This window comes from Borostomias antarcticus (genome assembly GCF_949987555.1).
Source record: "Borostomias antarcticus genome assembly, chromosome: 24".
In the NCBI taxonomy this organism is placed as follows: domain Eukaryota; kingdom Metazoa; phylum Chordata; class Actinopteri; order Stomiiformes; family Stomiidae; genus Borostomias; species Borostomias antarcticus.
Window position 1 is genome coordinate 8,742,631 of NC_140257.1, and position 17,878 is coordinate 8,760,508.

Consider the following 17,878-nt stretch of genomic DNA (forward strand, 5'->3'; position numbering starts at 1 on the left):
TAATGGAATATTTAAAGCAATTCCAAATTCACCACTAGTGCAGATCCCATTCTTCTAAATAACCTATCGCTATAGGTGACAAATCCAAAATTAAAAGTAAAGTAAAACAAAGTAAATTAATTGAGTTCAATCTGCAAATGATCTACGCAACAGACTCAATATCCCACAATGCAGTATTTCCAACAGGGGTAAATTGCGCATGCGCGCTAGGCAATCCCTCTTTGGACCTACGTCTCCACTGCTACAATGGTGAGCGAAGATTGCCCCATTTGAATCCAAATGAATCTACCTAATATTAGCTACTATATAGATAGAAAACATACCGAAGGCTTTGAGATATAATTATACATACGTTTTGTCAACTATTAGCGTAGATGATTGGACCATGTTGCTAAATAAAGCATTATATCCTAATCATGTCTCAGAGGCAGCAATGGCCGCCCCATGGCTTACCGGCTGGAGGCTGCTAGTTCATTTTACTTTACATAATAGCTGGATGACTGACATTCTCGGACTTGTATTCCACCATAGAACACCATGTGTGTTTCTCTGTGAGAATGCCAACGATATTAAGCATGTACTTGTGTTCTGCAATCTACAAACCCCCTTTGGCGAGCTGGCTAACCATTGGTATTAGCCTAACGTTAGCTAGCTAACTAGGGGAATGGCCACGGACCCGGGTAACGTTAGCTAACCAGCTAAATGTTGACAACTCGCCCCACTTGCTAAATAACTGGGCAGCGAGACTCCTGTGCACTACTTGGCAAATACGTGTGTTTAAGTGTGGATTTTCTTTTAAAGATCTCTAACCAAGTGATTTCTCCAATAGGCCAAGCGCACTAAGAAGGTGGGGATTGTTGGCAAATATGGCACGCGTTACGGTGCGTCGCTCAGGAAGATGGTGAAGAAGATTGAAATCAGCCAGCATGCTAAATACACCTGCTCTTTCTGCGGCAAGGTAAAAGCTAATGAATTTTACACCACACACACACACAAACGGATAAGCCATGTTCGTGTTACTTACTGTGTGTCCTTATGGGTGTGTGTTCTCAGACCAAGATGAAGAGGAGAGCCGTAGGTATCTGGCATTGTGGGTCCTGCAGGAAGACTGTGGCTGGAGGAGCCTGGACATACAAGTACGTTTTGAGTGTATATGCATGCATACTGATTAGCAGAAGTAGTACTTTATTACTGCTGGGGGGCAGGGAGGTGGAGTGGACCTCAGCATTTTGTCCTGTCTGGGATTTTAACTTGTGACTTCTCGCACCCTAAGTGAGAATCATGCCCCTAGACCGGCAGGACTCGGTTGTCTGTATCTGGTGTGGAAAGTGATTCAGAAAACATAAACAATACATTATTGTGCAAATCTTCACAGGGATAATAAAGATTCACATGCACACATCTGCTGTAGATTCACATGTAATATGTGCAGTGTACAGTCATAACGAAATGTCGCATTACTATACATTCATTGGCTGCTGTAGTACTGCCTCTTTGTCTCGCTGCTGTGTACTGCAAAACACTTGTTTTGCTCAAAATCTACCTGGCATTGATTGCTGCACATTTTAGTCTGATCTCTCCATCTAATATGACTGAGATGTTATTTTATCCAAATGCCATGCTATTTTATCCACTCATTTTGGAACTATAAGAAAGCTGTTGTTAAATTGTGAGCTGAGGAGTCTGTTTGATCTGCTGGGGATATAGGATTATTAGACTGGTGTTTGTGATGTGTTCTCTTGACATCAGTGTGCTCTGATCACTGAACTGTAATCTCTTTTCAGCACAACATCTGCCGTCACAGTGAAGTCTGCTATTAGGAGGCTGAAGGAGCTGAAGGACCAGTAAACCAGTTCATCGGAGCTACTGGGTTCATTCGGGATTGTTTTTGTATAGTGTTTCCGTCCTGGACATTGCATTGCTCAAACATCCTGAAATAAAGCAGTCTAGAGCGGAATCCCGGTTTGTTGTTTGTTTTTTCCCCACAAGCTGTTTGTACATGTTACTACTGTGTAAAATGACTACTGTGTAACAGTGCTTTTAGTGCATATTATTCTTGATTAATGTTACCAAGTCTGATTCACGAGTTGTAGGTTTTTGGAATAAGCCTCAATGAAGACGCTCAATTCCAGCAGTGCCAATCAGATTTGCAATGGGGCCGCTGCTGCATCCTGGTGTTAGTGCCGTGAAAGACGACTGATCGGTACAGCGCTCCCCCTATTCCTGAATTGACAGCGTTTTGCAGCCAGAACAACAGTGTGGAGATGGTCTGGCTATGCTAGACTAATATGCTGGTCGAAGTACTTAGATCCTGGAACTATTCCACTTGGGGCAAAATTGGAATTGTCTGTCTTGATGAATTATGGGCTGTTTGCAGTAAAACTAGGTCATTGTGTTTTGAATGCATCTAGGTTATTGGTTGTAAGTGTTCATGTCCACGTATGGACATGAATCAGATGCCCCTTGTCAGGTAGGAGTTGTCCCCACACGTTTGCAGTTGCTGACTCAGGCCTGTACACATCTATTATGGTCATTTTGACACCTTCCATTCGATGTGAGGGGGCCCCTCTATTGTATTTTCAGTGGCCTCAACCACCCGATCGTATTATAGCATCTAATAACATGATTACACATACAGGTGCAGGATTGAGGCAGTATGTGACCGTGACCTTGTGGACATGTCCACCGGATGGCGCTCGCATCCGGCTCCCTCTGACGGCTCCAGGAATAAACATGGCGGCCTCCAGTGTGTTCAGATCGGGTCTGTTTAATCACAAAGTGGCGGTGGTCACGGGTGGCGGGACCGGTATCGGCAAAGCGATCTCTGCCGAGCTGCTTGAACTGGGTGAGTGTTGTGTATTATTTGTCGTTTTAAAGACAGCTACAGCCCGCCTGCCCTGAAACAGTTAGAGCAAACAGGGCGAGTAGAGCGGAGGGAACTTTGCCCTACATCTAGACAGATGAACACAGAAGGTGGATTACAGATCAAACCTGCCCATGTAATTATTGTTATTAAAGGTATTTCTTCTGTAGCCCCTACAGGGTGCAGCATGATGAGTGCATTGGGTTTACTCTCGTGTGTTTATGTCAAGGGTGCAACGTGGTCATCTCCAGTAGAAAGGTGGAGAGGCTTGAAGCTGCAGCTCTGGAGCTGAAACAGAAAATCCCTCCGTCCAGTGCTGCCTCCGTCACACCTATACCCTGCAACATCCGCAATGAGAATGAGGTACACTCATAGGCTACTTCTTCAGTATCAGGAGTATCCTGATTAATATTTCCCACATCCTCATTGTGGTGAGTGTATGTGTATGTTTGTGAGTGTAGGTGAAGGCTCTGGTCTCATCCGTGTTGAAGAAGTATGGTCGAGTAGACTTCCTGGTGAATAACGGGGGAGGCCAGTTCAGCAGCCCAGCAGAACACATGTCGTCCAAAGGCTGGAAGGCTGTCATAGACACCAACCTGACTGGAACATTCCTCTGCTCCAAGGAGGGTGAGACAGAGAGAGTGTGTGTTCTCACTGTGTTTACATGGTTTATGTTTTTATCCATCTCATTGATGTATGAATGGTGCTATAGATATAAAATGACATTGACATTGTTATTTACAAGTCATGACCAAGGCCGAGTGTATCAAGACGGAGACAAGACCAAGACTTTGAGGGGTTGAGACCGAGTCAAGACCAAGACTTTGAGGGGCTGAGACCGAGTCAAGACCAAGACTTTGAGGGGCTGAGACCGAGTCAAGACCAAGACTTTGAGGGGTTGTGACCGAGTCAAGACCAAGGCATGACGAGACCGAGCCAAGACCAGAATCAGACCACTGCGTGTTCCACACTGCATGAGACACGATAAAACGTGGAACATTCAAACAATATATAGGCTAAAGCAGTGCTTATGTGAGGTTGTCATGTGTGTTCGTTACTACGTCAGAGGACCCGAGATTGAACCCATTGTGGGCAAGTTAGGGTGGAAGCTAAGCAGAGACACCTGTGATGTCTGGCGTAATATTGTGATTTTGTTTCCCCACAGTGTACAGTGCATGGATGAAGGAGCACGGGGGTGTGATTGTCAACATCATCGCTGATATGTGGAAGGGCTTCCCAGGAATGGCGTGGGTAGCACACACACACACACACACACACACACACACATACACTCCCTCGCTCCTTTCTCATTTATTTTGATTTTGATCTCACTCACACTTTCTCTCTTTCTCCTGCAGCCACACAGGAGCAGCCCGGGCGGCGGTAGATAACCTTACTAAGAGTCTGGCCATCGAGTGGGCTGCCTCAGGAGTCAGAGTTAATGCCATTGCACCAGTACGTACGTGTGTGTGTGTGTGTGGGAGAGGGGGGGGGGGGGAGTGTGTAAGGTTCTGCTTCTGGGACTGATAAATCACTGTTGGAGTTCCCTGGATTTACCATGTGTGTGTGCGTGCGAGTGTGTTTACATCCCTGATTTTACCTGGTGTGTGTGTGTGCGTGTGCAGGGCACCATCATTTCCAAGACAGCGATGGAGAACTATAAGGACCTTGGACCAGCACTGTTTAAGATGTCTGTTCCCTTCAGCCCTGCTAAGAGACTAGGGGTCCCAGAGGAGGTGAGCAGATTCAGTGCAGGGTGCCCCCACACACTGTGCACCATAGCTCCATGCTTTAGGTTCAAACCTGCCCTAGACAGATTCAACCCATCACTAACACGGTGCTTACAGAAGTGTATTAATCCTTGTTTGTGTTTTCTTCAGATCTCTCCCGCGGTGTGTTTCCTGCTCTCTCCTGCTGCCTCCTACATCTCTGGAGCCACTATCCGGGTGGATGCAGGACAAAGCCTCTACCACTCTATGTGGGAGATACCCGGTACGCACGCACGTGTGTACATCACAGAGTCTCTTCATCTCTCTCTGTGCGAGGTATCAGGTTGTCATGAGGATGTCTCTCTTTGTGTTTAGATCACAGTGCATGGCCTGAGGCTCCAGAGGGAGAAAACCTGGACACTCTGAGAGAACTCCTCAACCCTAAAGCCAAACTCTGACCCTCTGTGGTTTGGGAACCAGACCGCCGACACAGCCTACGGCCAAGCCAAGCACCATGGAGACCCAGCCACGGAATTGGGGATTGCTTTTAGTAGTCGTTGTCGGCATTTTGGGTTGATGTAAAATGGGACCTCCGTGACTGCCTTTCCTCCAATATGTCTCATGTACATAATTGTAGATAATTGAGATGTTAAGATATGTCTAATGTGACCTCTGTAATTATATGAGTATACGTTTCAATAATGTGCTTACAATGTAAAGATTTTCATATAGAGCCAACCATGTTTAAAATCTGCACCTGTGGAACAGCTATGACTCAGGATATCTGTTCTGCTGTCTTGAGAGAGATCTCTTAAAGAAACACCATTTGCCTTAAATGTAATAAATACCTAGGTAATGTTCTCTCAACTGATTTTACCACCAATCTTATGTCAGTTTGTCTTCAAATTCATGTTGATAGGCACCATTAGCATAAACCAGTTTTTCTCTGCTTTCTAGTGCATAAGATTACAGCAGTGGGTGAAATAACGTACTAAACCCTTTTTGGGATATTTAAAATCAACTAGGCTGCTGTATAGAATCTGAGGAGAAGGATGTGAGATTGTTCTTCAATGGTGTTATGACTGGGTTGAAAGGTAAGCCTATCGTTTTAGTTCACACTCCAGACCAGTGGGTGGCGGTAATGCACCTCAAAGTTGTTTGCCAACCGCCATTAAATAACCCCAAGAAGAAGATAATGTAGGCTGTGTTCGGAATCGCTCCCTATAGTCATGGATGTATTAATATAACTGGATACAGCCACTCCATTCACTGGCCGCTATCAACAATGAAGCCCTATTGAACCGCGCCATCTTGGCAAATTTGTAGTCATTTGACTATTTCCGGTGACTTTTGACTTGCGCAGTTGTGCTTTTCTGGCCTTCCGGTGACTTTTGACTTGCGCAGTTGAGCTTCTCTGGCCGACGCGCGTCCACGAAAAAGTTCACATTTATCTGAAATGTAGACGCACGTTCCCGGCTCTCTCGGCTCTCCCCGCTTTGATTTAGCAATGAAAACCGGCTTGCATATTAACCTGTTTTTGTCAAATATATCAATTGGAGAAATTATTTTTTCATCCAGGCATCTTAGTTTTAACAGGTTAAATATAACTGAACATGTTTCGTTTGCTAGTAGATGGTATTCATTCCGTTCGCGATAACGTTATTGCAGCCAGGCTAAATTCCTCCAGGGAGCCAGTGACCGGCGAGTTGAAGAGCTTCACTCCCCGCCAGCAGGAGCATTGGCCGCGGCTACCGCATCTCGGATTGCCCGCTGAGTTCCTGGCTGCTATTTCACACTCGCCCTTGATCAATCCCAATACCGATCCATGGTAATAATGAATCAATCGTTCAGATCAGGGAGTCTGATGGCCAACGCTGCAGGATGGCAGCAAGTAGGGAGTTGCAGGAGTCCAGGCGGGAGATGACAACAGCCTGGATGAGCACTAGCGACGAATCACAGCCAGATTTCTTTCCTAGCACAAAGTTTGATAAAAGAGATGAGTATTAGCAAAGGCAAGGAGAATGATTATATCAGTGTACAATGAGCTATGATGGGGAAGAATTACACTATTAATTTGATTTCCAGGTATGGCATATACATGGCATGCTTACTTGCAATGGTAATAATGCCTTCAGGTAATAACACTAACTATGCTTGATTAATTTGATGTATAATGTGGCAAATGCTATAGTAGCATCAGCCCACTATAGCTAAATAATGCCAGACAAGATTACAGACTGTAATCAATGTATGAACAATGTCACATTGATCATGCTCAACATTATGTTAAAATTGAAATACATCAGACCTCCGAACGTAACGTTAGCATTAACTAACGTTAACCCTAAGCCGTTAGCATTAGCTACCGTTAGCATAGCTAGCCTATCAATATAGTTGATGTTAATATAAAGAAATGTAACATTAGATAATGTTAGCTAAGTTATTCAACATTGACCCACTTACCCTCTAGATCTTTTCCAACGATGTCCTAAAGTAACCACATGTCATGATCATTTGCATCATAGACATACGTTCATATCTATGATTAGCATCATCGTAGCAGCTTCATTGCTAAAAGCTTAGCATGTTAGCCGACGTCATTACATGACTTCCTATCCAATCAGAGGCAGAGAAGGGCGGGTCTTCCTATGGTCACTGTTTCCCGCCGAGCTCGCAGGACTCACGAACGCGCGACCAGCGTCCCCGAGGCTCGTGCACAGCACATGTTTCAAATGGGCTCGTTACAGGTATTGGTGGCTTCAAAAACAAACAAAACCCCATTGAATTAAAAGTTTATATTGATTAGATTGGTCTCTGATGCTGAATGATACCGAGAAAAATTTTGTTTTCCTTTTCTAGCCCTATCTATCATCATCCACTAACATGGGAAATAAGGTTCTTGGGCCGCATGCCGTGACGTGCCTTGCAATACCGGGCTTGGCCTGAAAGCCCATGGTGGCTTCAATGCGCCAAGCTGATCCTGGGGGCTTGGTCAAACTACAGAAGTTAGATGATCTCAAACGTCCGGTTCTGTATAATACATCCATGGTTTCTGTGCGACTTTAAACCTCCAACGTGGCCGGCCGTGAAAACCCTCTATTACAGAGTGCTAAATTGGCCCTTTGAAATAGCGTACCAAGTACCACTGTTGGCTGAAAAGGGGATCATTTGGCATAATGTTGACAACATTTCTTCTCACTCTACTCATTCCAGACTGCTGCGCATACCAGAGCACCTGGGAAACAGATCAGCATAATTAGATCTAGTCTACATGGAATTACATTTTTATAACAGTTTTTGTACAAAATAATACCGGATGAAGTGGTACGGTTTCTATTAACCTGTGGATCCATTTCCAGGAGACGATTATGCCAATTATTTGCCTGCAATGATTGTTTTGCCACTTTTCCTCCTACCATATGGTAAATGTTGCCATCTGGAAATATCTTTAAAAAAGAAAAGTAGGCTTATTCAGTGTAGGCTAACTATTTCACAATGTAACAGTAGTGTAGGCTATGATGTAGGCTAGGCCTATTAGCTGTTGTAGCCTACCTTTCCCAAATTTATGAAACCATGTTTCATGGCAATCTTGTGGATGATTTCAGGATCGGTGCCACTCACACGGACGGCCCAGTTGTTGGTGTAGATAACCTCGGCTACAGAGGCGGTAAACATATAGAGGATTAGACCAATATACTTCATGCTGGATCCTGTTATGTGTGCGCCATTTCATTTTTGGCCACGGAGCAGCGATCCTCACTCGAAAAACACGAGTCTTTTGAATTCATGCTCATCTCTACAGCAACGGCACCTGCCATTCGAATACACCCGCGTTCTAGTCCAGTAATTAAAGGTATAATATGTAGTATGTGGATTATTTCCCCCATCTAGTGTCTAAAGATAAGAACTGCAACAACACAACCTAATATGTTTTTTTTGCTAGTAGGTGGTATTCATTCTGTTCACAACAACGCGATGTGCAGCCAGGCGAAATAGCTCCAGGGGACCTGGTCCCAGGCGAGTTGAACAGCTGTCCACCCAGAGATGGGATCTCGCTGCGGCATGAAGTTCGCGGCTAACCCGCCAAGCTCGAAACAGAATAAATACCACCTACTCGCAAACAAATCAAGTTCAGTCACAATTATACTGTTAAAACTAAGATGCATGGATAAAAAGTTTTCCAACGGATATATTTGATGAAAGTAGATTAATAAGCAAGTAGCTTTTCATCGCAAACTCAGCGGGTAGAGCAGGGGTGTCAAACTCATTTTGGTTCAGGGGCCACATACAGACCAATCTGATCTCAAGTGGGCCGGGCCAGTAAAATAATAGCAAAATAACCTATAAATAACGTCAACTCAAAATCTTTACCTTTGTTTTTCAATATTATGCCTTAATTTATAATTTAGCCTACATATGTGCACTCACAGATCACAGTGGATCTACAAAGGCACAAAACATTTATTCACAGATAGGCCTATGGAACTGAAAAAATCGCTCAAACTCCCACAGCAATCCTGTAATCTTGTCTTTGTATTGATCCATGTCAGCATTAAGTCCGGTCGCACGCACATCTCTTAGACAAGGGAAATGAGCGTTGTCACCGCTAGATAGTTGTGTCTCCCAGAGTGACAGTTTCAACTTGAATGCGCGTATGCTGTCATAATACTGAGTGGCAACTTTTTTGCGGCCCTGCAACATTTTGTTAAGATTATTCAGGTGCTCTGTAATATCCACCATAAAGGCAAGATCCTGCACCCATTCTGGGCATTTAAAGTCCAGGTTAACCCAGTTCAATTTTTTGTTATGAGCTTCACACACCACAGGAAAACATGTCATTAACCACCCAGCCAAATCTGAGTGATTAAAAATGTATATAAAATAAGTATATAAAATAAGGCTTCAAAATCGGTTAAAAATCAGCAGCATTCTCTGGTCTGAGACCGTGGGGGCGTGTCTGCTGAAGGCACCGAAGCCACACCCAATTGCGTGGGGAGGGGGTGTGGAGGGAAGAACCTGTCAAATAGTACAGTTCTCTGGTCTGCATATTGTCACACTGGCACGCCGTCTCTTTTGTGGTAGGAAGGCACAGCTTTGTGAAAACAGGAGAGAGGAGTTGAAATTACACTTGTCTAATGAATCAAACGCACAGATGCTTCCTCCTAACCTACCTCCTGACAAACAACACAGGTAAAACTGTAGCTACTCTATACCAACGCGCCAGTGTTACTGCCCTTAGATGCAAAATACAAAAACAGGCAACGAGGAATGTATGAGTCTGTCCCTATTTTCTCCCTGCCACCTCCGGACCCATTCCTATCCCTCCCAGGCGATCCTGTCGTCCCTTGGGATCAATGGAAAAAGTTGTTTAAAATGTACCTTTTAGTCACTGGCTTGAACAGCGCTGATAGCGCGAAGAAGCGTACACTACCGGAGTTGATAATCGGGACAGACTCATCCACTCTCGTTGGCAATGTTATGTGTGAGAATAACGAGCACTCGGCTTCAACTTTCCCGCAACATATCCAACAGAACTGGAATGTTCAGCCAGTAGCCGCCGAGCACCGCTTCACTGGGAGAGGGTGCGTCTTTCTCCAGCTGCACCTGGTCTACCTGGTCTACCTGGTCTACCTGGTCTACCTGGTCTACCTGGTCTACCTGGTCTACCTGGTCTACCTGGTCTACCTGGTCTACCTGGTCTACCTGGTCTACCTAACCATCCCCTCGCTCCCGCCTCCCGGTCTCCCGCTGGACAAATATATTGTTACCATTACCGGTGAACCCATACGCACATCAGGTGCCACAAATATGGCAGGCAGTTTCTGTATAATTAACGCTTATAGTCATAATATATCATCCGTAACGTTATTTGGTGGGTGGTCGCCTGGTCGGTGCTGCTAGCTATGTTAGCTAGACTAAGGTTATATACACACTCCCATCTGCAAGCTACATAGCTAATGTTAGCTATAATTCCTCCTAAGATTACATATAATTCATCATAGCTGACATTACCACATAAATGTCAAGACACATTTTGTAGATTAACGTAGCAGTGTATTTTCCTATTGCTTACGTTACCTAGCTAACGTTAATAAGCTATAAGCACACAAGGCAGCGGTGTCGGCACCAAAGGTTGATGCGACAGGAGGAGAATGGAGGCCGGGGAGGGAGATGGTTGACAGGAGGAGAATGGAGGCCGGGGAGGGAGATGGTTGACAGGAGGAGAATGGAGGCCGGGGAGAGAGATGGTTGACAGGAGGAGAATGGAGGCCGGGGAGGGAGATGGTTGACAGGAGAATGGAGGCCGGGGAGGGAGATGGTTGACAGGAGGAGAATGGAGGCCGGGGAGAGAGATGGTTGACAGGAGGAGAATGGAGGCCGGGGAGGGAGATGGTTGACAGGAGGAGAATGGAGGCCGGGGAGGGAGATGGTTGACAGGAGGAGAATGGAGGCCGGGGAGAGAGATGGTTGACAGGAGGAGAATGGAGGCCGGGGAGGGAGATGGTTGACAGGAGGAGAATGGAGGCCGGGGAGAGAGATGGTTGACAGGAGGAGAATGGAGGCCGGGGAGGGAGATGGTTGACAGGAGGAGAATGGAGGCCGGGGAGGGAGATGGTTGGCTCCGCCGAATTCACCAGGACCAGTCGTGAGTCCGTGAAACCCAAAAGCCTCATATTATAATTGCAGAAGCTTTCGGGAGTGAAGTGTTTGCTGCAGAGGCGGGCGCTAGCGGTGACAGACTCTGTAACACCATGGCTCTTCAAAAATGCTAACCATTTGCTTCTCATTTCAGCTTTACTCAGGAGTGAAAGAAGGAGACCTTATCATCCCATTCCTGCTGGCATCCAGGAAGGATGCATATTCGTTTAGTTTTATGCATAGGCATTGCTAACTAAGAAAAACTAGCTAATTCTAGACTGTTGGTTAAAACTAGCTAATTCTAGACTCAAGATTGAGCAGGAGAACCGAAGATTCAAATCCGTTCTAGCTTTATATAGTGTTAGGGCGGGGATATGCTAAGAACACCGCTCTACGTCATCCGGTACCGTTTTAAGCCCGCCCAGAAAATCCAGAAATCAAAACTGGTCAAAAACACAAAACTGGTCTAACTTCACAATTCAGTACTACGCATGGTTCATCCCATTTTTACATGTTATCAGCAATGCATCACTAACACATAGAATGTGTTTTCAAGCAAATCTCTGATTTTGGTTAACTGGGACTTTAAGTGCAGACAGTGACAAAAAGTCAATGGTGCAATGAATGGTCCCTGACAGGGCGGTTAACAGCAATATTTAGCTCCGACTTCGGCCCATGACCAGGTCTATGTAGTACTACTATAATCTGTTGACCACTACTACAATTACTGCATCAAATAATAATATAACAATCCAGCTAGCTATACAATGTATGTATGTTATAGGAACTTGAATGGCCTTGCATTCAGCAAACCACACCAATGTCCATTGAAAGTATTAGCTTACATTTAAAATAAGTCCTAAATTAGTCTTCCATTCCTCATTCTCAATCAGACAAATAGTAAAATATTAAGTATTTTTTCATGCTTTTATTAACACAAGATCACAAAAAGAGGAATAATCACATCTATTAAACTTTGTACATTGCCAGGGTTTCTACGCTAAAATATACTTATATAAAACACGTCTTAATCGCCTAATGTTTTTTACATTTGCATAAATTAGTACCGTATTACCTGAATTTATTGTCAGAATCTTAACGTTAAGTATCAAGTTTCACAGTCGGCAGCTCATTCCTCCTGTCACAGTGATGGTTTCCCCGGTGATGTAGGAGGCGTCCTCTGAGCACAGGAAAGCGATCACCCTCCCCACCTCCTCTGGCTCTCCAACCCTGAGAGGGGCCAAGAAAAAAACAACTAAGTATGCAGTAAAGACTGGTCCACCAGTCTCTTTTTAACCTTTATAAATGATCGAGCATGGCCAGCTCTTTCACACTCACGCACGCACACACACACAGTGTAGCCTACTGTAAATACTTGTCTGACAGTGAAAAGTGCTTTATAAATTAAATTAAATGAATTATTATGTTAAGAATGAAAGCTAAGTGAAGATGTAAGACCTTTTAATGCTGAGCTGCTTCTTGAACTCCTCTGCTATGCTGTCATTCTTCCATATCTGAGGAGAGAACACAAAGATGTGATACACAAGGGGGCCAGTCCCAAATCAACTACCAAGCTCTCAGACTCCGCCACTTGGTTCTTGGATCTAATAAGTGCAGGCGGGGGGGTGGGGGGGGTTCCTCACTGCGGAGCTGAAGCGGGTCTTGATGACACCGGGGGCCACACAGTTGACCCGGATGTTACTGTGGGCCAACTCCGGGGCCAGAGCTTTGGTTAGTCCCAACAGGGCCGTCTTACTCACACTGTATGGACCCAAGGCCTGGGGAATGACAGAGGCTCCATTAAACACACATGGGGGAAATGATGTCATAATCAGCAGTACACGTCACCGACCAAGACAAAGAGACAACCGAACCGACAGCCATTAAGAGAAAATGTGACCCCCTTCACTCTCGAAGCTGCGTTGGTTAACCGAGTTGGCCAGATGTGGGTGTGTGGCACTTTCACATGTCGCGGATCAGCGATTAAATCAATCAATCAAAGCTTTATTTGTATAGCGCATTTCATACCCAGAGGCAACACAATGCGCTTTACAGAGAACAAGGGAGGTGGGCATACGAACCACCTCTACATATTCCAGAGGGATGCAAAAAAAACGAATCACCCGGGGGCCAGATAAGTGAGCTGTAAAAATTCTTCCCTGACGCCTCTCAACAAGGCGATCGAGCAAGCTCCTGGAGTATGTTTGTCTACCGGCTAAGAACATTTCTAAAGCAATACATTACATGAAATTACATTTCAGAGTAAGAGAGGCTAAAAAAGCATCATATGGGAGACATGGCAAATACTGGTGTGTGTTTGCCATGGCCCAGGCCTAAAGCCGGAAGTGGGCTGGTGTATGTCTGTGTAGACGTGTGTGTGTGTGTTAACTAAATGCTACGACATCCACAGCAGACACAGGGGTATCTATCGGACTCCGGGAGGTCTGCTGGTGACAGTCAATTCAGACGTTTTTCATGTTGTGCACCAAACGGTCGCAAACGGTTCCATATTTATTCACCCTCTCCGCATTTGGTTGTGTGCTTCATCTCCATGGTAACTGTAGCCTAGCTTCTTTACATTTTGTGCGATGGCTGTGTCAGGACCTTCCATACAGAAAATCAATCACAAGAGACCGGGCCTTGCAACGAATAATTATTATGTTTATCGACTATCAGTCGCTTATATTTTCGATAAGTATTCATCTAAAACTTAAAAAATAACCTCTCTCTGTTCTTATATGGTGTTATTATTGCTTACATAGACCATTTAAAGACCATTTAAAGACATCGTTTCTTAGTACTGTATTTGCCTTTGCAACCTGCTACTGTACAACTGCATGTGTCCAGAATTTTGTATTAAAGTTGGTGTTTGACTCATCTAAGAAACCTCCTCATCTTTGTGTTCTGTCAATGTATTCCAGTAAACTATCTTCTATTTTTGGACATCAAAGTCATTGATTGCCCCACATACAACAATATATGGTAAAATGGTCTGAACTTATATAGCGCTTTTCCACCTTAGCGGCACTCAAAGCGCTTTACAACGGCCTCTCATTCACCCATTCACACACATTCACACACCGATGGCGGTAGCTGCCATGCAAGGTGCTAACCTGCTCATTGGGAGCAATTTGGGGTTAGGTGTCTTGCTCAAGGACACTTCGACATGTGGACAGTCGGAGCTGGGATTCGAACCACTGACCCTTCGATCACTGAACAACCCGCTCTACCAACTGAGCTACAGCCGCACACGCCACATGGTGGCGTGTGCAAACCTTCATTCAACCTCAATTCAGGAAGAGCGAGAGACTCTACATCACACCACTTTGACATTTTGAAATTATGTATCGAACCAATGTCATTTGTGTCACCTGCCACAAACCTGCATAGGCTGGTACCCTGCGACAGAAGACACAAACACAACACTTCCACCGCTGAAAGACAAAAACAACGCTATCAATCATTAAAGGTTGTAAACTAACAGCAAAGTTAATTATTTACAAAGGACAGTGTAGAGTTCAGAGAGATTATTCCCCGTTCTATCTGTTAAATCTACATGACAGACAGTCACTCTCACCCTCTCTTCTCAATGTGTGGCACCACAAGCTTTGTCAGGAGGAAAGCTGACTTCACGTTCACATCCAGGATCTGACAGAGACGTTTGGGAGAGTCTATTAAGGTCATGAAATAAACAGGCACATCAGCAGTAAGCACACACACACACACACACACACACACAAAGATGAACTCTCACTCTTATTAGCAGAGCGCCAACTGATTACACAGAAAATATAGCTAAACAAAGTCCATGAAAGTGAGGGTGGAAGCAACACTGACGAACAACGCAGTGAAACCTGTTGGACATTAGGGCTGGGTTTAAAAAATCGATTCATCGATTCTGAATCAAATGATTCAGAATCGATTCATGAATCCCAAAATCAATCTTTTATTTAATGAATGAATGAATAAATGAAGGTTTGAATAGTTCATTCATTCATTCATTTTTGGAAATCAGTATCGATACCCAGCCCTAGTATTGATGTGTTGCATAACTTGGCAGTCATGCAATTAAGGTTACAGCAACAAAAAAAAAGTTTTTTTGTAACACTAACCGAATCGATATTGTATCGAATCGAATCGTGATAATCGATTCTGAACCTTGTGAATCGGAATCGAATCGATTCTTGAAATTCGACTCGATACCCAGCCCTATTGGACATGCGCAAATTCAATTGATGACACAGCTGTTATACAGCACCATTTACAAGACGTTTGGTGCACCTTATCCCAGACTGACTCTGTGGAGTCCATGATGTTCCCAAAGAATGGGTTGACGGCTGCGTTGGAAACGAGAATATCCACCCCTCCACACTGGTCCACTGTCTGAACAAAACAGAGGAAGTATATATCAGAACAGTGCTCATTCATTGGAATAATATTCATTGGACAGCACCCTGAGGTAAATTAGCTGTAGGCTCCACAAGGTCTGTGGGAGACAGCAGGGTCAGTTGGGGTGTCTCCCTACCTACCATGTTGACTAATTTCTCTCGGTCTTCGCTATTTCCAACATTGCAGGTTGTCCCGGTGACCTGTATGTTCTCACTTTGCAACAGCGCCACAGCCTTGTTGACGTTTGCCTGGCGCCTGCTGCTCACAATCACATGAGCGCCCCTGTGGCCTAGTGCTTGCGCTGCAGCCAAACCGATCCTGAGAAAGAGAGGGGGGATGTGTGTGTGTGTGTGTGTGTGTGTGTGTGTGTGTGTGTGTGTGTGTGACACGTGGGTGTGAGGTGAGGGCGTGCGCACAATGGACAAATGCACTACCTGCGAGGTTTGCCCACTGGGATGGGACACATTCTTACCCTTCGGTGGAGGCTGTTACAATGGCAACCTTTCCAGCAAGACTACTTTGAGACATTTTTCTGTGCCCGCTGACTGGATTGGCCATAAGGCACGTAAAAACACTCCTCAGCATACAGCCCTGAGAAGAAAGCAAAAGTCCCAATTACAATGGCTTGAGAACAACTTTCTAACTAATTTAACTTTTAAATTTTATTTTAACTAACTAATACCTCAGTGTACAGAAGTGTCAACAGCATGAGGCTACTATTTACTATTCACTTTGACAGGAAGACCCAGTCAGAGAGACACAAAATCAGACCCTAACTTACCACACGCAATATTTAGATGCAGCATATATGCTATGAAGTATCACGGTTTATTTACCTGATGATTCTGTTATGACAAATAGTGATACTAGTTCTGATACCCGTCAGAGTGCACAATCATCAGCCCGTGTTCAGAAATGTGGTGTCTGTAGAGTTGTTTCTCTACATACAACCCACTGTAGTGTGTGTGTGTGTGTGTGTGTGTGTGTGTGTGTGTGTGCCCGTGCTGGGCGCACATTCCGTCACAGGCTGTCGGCTCCAATTAGCTAATTAAAAAATCAATCAGTGTCTGGAGCCCCTGTAGGTGCCCATGCCAAATATGAATGTCGTTGACCGTGTCCGAGGAAAAGGGAAACAGAGATAAAGGAAGACATGTTTGTTCATTTATGTGTTTGTAGCCTATAGATTGTACATGTATCACATGCCCTGTGAGGACCCCTTGAGACGGGCATTTCTAAGTTGTGTCTGTGTTGTTTCATGTCCGAAGAACAGGTGGTAGGCTAATAAATGTCTATGGGAGCATTTTCTACGGTCTTTATTTTTCCCATTTTAAACGGTCTTACCTTTGTTCGGTACATGAAAAAACGTTAAAATTAAAAGCTGAGTCAAGTAGCCAGCAAAGGACACTAGCTTATGGAACAGACTGAAAAGCGGTGCTGGCTGGATAACAACACTGTTTCCGGAATAGTGCTTGTTAATTTTCCAAAATAAAAGTCCCCTTATAGCTGGTTCCGCCAATGATCATGTGACTCATGCTTTGAGTCTGCCCACTCCACCAAGTTGACCGGGTTGAAGATCTCAGGCTAGTAATGGGGCTGATTTCATACAGATCACTATTAGGCTAGAACAGGGGTCAATCCAGATTTTGGTACCACCTAAGGTGACCAAACAGTTTGGGTGTTTTTTGTCCCCCTACATGTCTCCTGTTTATATTTTAGTATGATAAGCCTGTCTATCTAGTAGGCTACTGATTCTGGGGCCCTTGAGCAGTGGCATTTTATGTTAAATACAATAAAATAAACGTTCAGCAACACTAGTAGCCTAAATTAGGGCACTGCAAAACGGTGAAATTACACCCCCACAGGGAAAACTACTGCGCTCTCCAAAATATGATGGGTTCTAAGTTGGATGGTGCCCATGCTACACCGTTCCTACCTTCCTACTCCCCTACCTACCCACCCACCTGTCTACCTAGCTACCCCTCCACGCCCCCTACCTACCTACCTACCTACCTACCTACCCCCTACCTACCTACCTACCCACCTGTCTACCTAGCTACCCCTCCATGCCCCCTACCTACCTACCCCCTACCTACCTACCTACCCACCTGTCTACCTAGCTACCCCTCCACACACCCTACCTACCTACCTACCTACCTACCTACCCACCCACCTGTCTACCTAGCTACCCCTCCACACACCCTACCTACCTACCTACCTACCCCCTACCTACCTACGTACCTACCCCCTACCTACCTACCTACCTACCCCCTACCTACCT

General features: G+C 44.9%; 3 protein-coding genes across 3 annotated transcripts; 2 read left to right on the top strand and 1 right to left on the bottom strand.

Moving 5' to 3' along the window:
• Positions 1-227: 227 nt before the first annotated feature.
• Positions 228-1,957, top strand: rpl37a (ribosomal protein L37a). Its single transcript, XM_084458424.1, has 4 exons — positions 228-249; positions 830-958; positions 1,054-1,136; positions 1,785-1,957. Exons 1-4 carry the CDS (start codon positions 247-249, stop codon positions 1,846-1,848), a joined length of 279 nt encoding a protein of 92 aa, XP_084314550.1. The 5' UTR covers positions 228-246; the 3' UTR covers positions 1,849-1,957.
• A 758-nt stretch (positions 1,958-2,715) lies between these two features.
• pecr (peroxisomal trans-2-enoyl-CoA reductase) lies at positions 2,716-5,443 on the top strand. The gene is made up of 8 exons (XM_084457803.1): positions 2,716-2,845; positions 3,093-3,226; positions 3,325-3,490; positions 4,029-4,110; positions 4,222-4,318; positions 4,489-4,599; positions 4,744-4,855; positions 4,948-5,443. Exons 1-8 carry the CDS (start codon positions 2,734-2,736, stop codon positions 5,028-5,030), a joined length of 897 nt encoding a protein of 298 aa, XP_084313929.1. The 5' UTR covers positions 2,716-2,733; the 3' UTR covers positions 5,031-5,443.
• Positions 5,444-12,130: 6,687 nt separating this feature from the next.
• LOC311325655 (dehydrogenase/reductase SDR family member 4-like) lies at positions 12,131-17,054 on the bottom strand. Its single transcript, XM_084458381.1, has 9 exons — positions 16,942-17,054; positions 16,073-16,191; positions 15,741-15,918; positions 15,493-15,594; positions 14,789-14,859; positions 14,594-14,645; positions 12,855-12,989; positions 12,670-12,725; positions 12,131-12,441 (listed from the first exon to the last, which is right to left on the bottom strand). Exons 1-9 carry the CDS (start codon positions 16,954-16,956, stop codon positions 12,327-12,329), a joined length of 843 nt encoding a protein of 280 aa, XP_084314507.1. The 5' UTR covers positions 16,957-17,054; the 3' UTR covers positions 12,131-12,326.
• Positions 17,055-17,878: the final 824 nt, after the last annotated feature.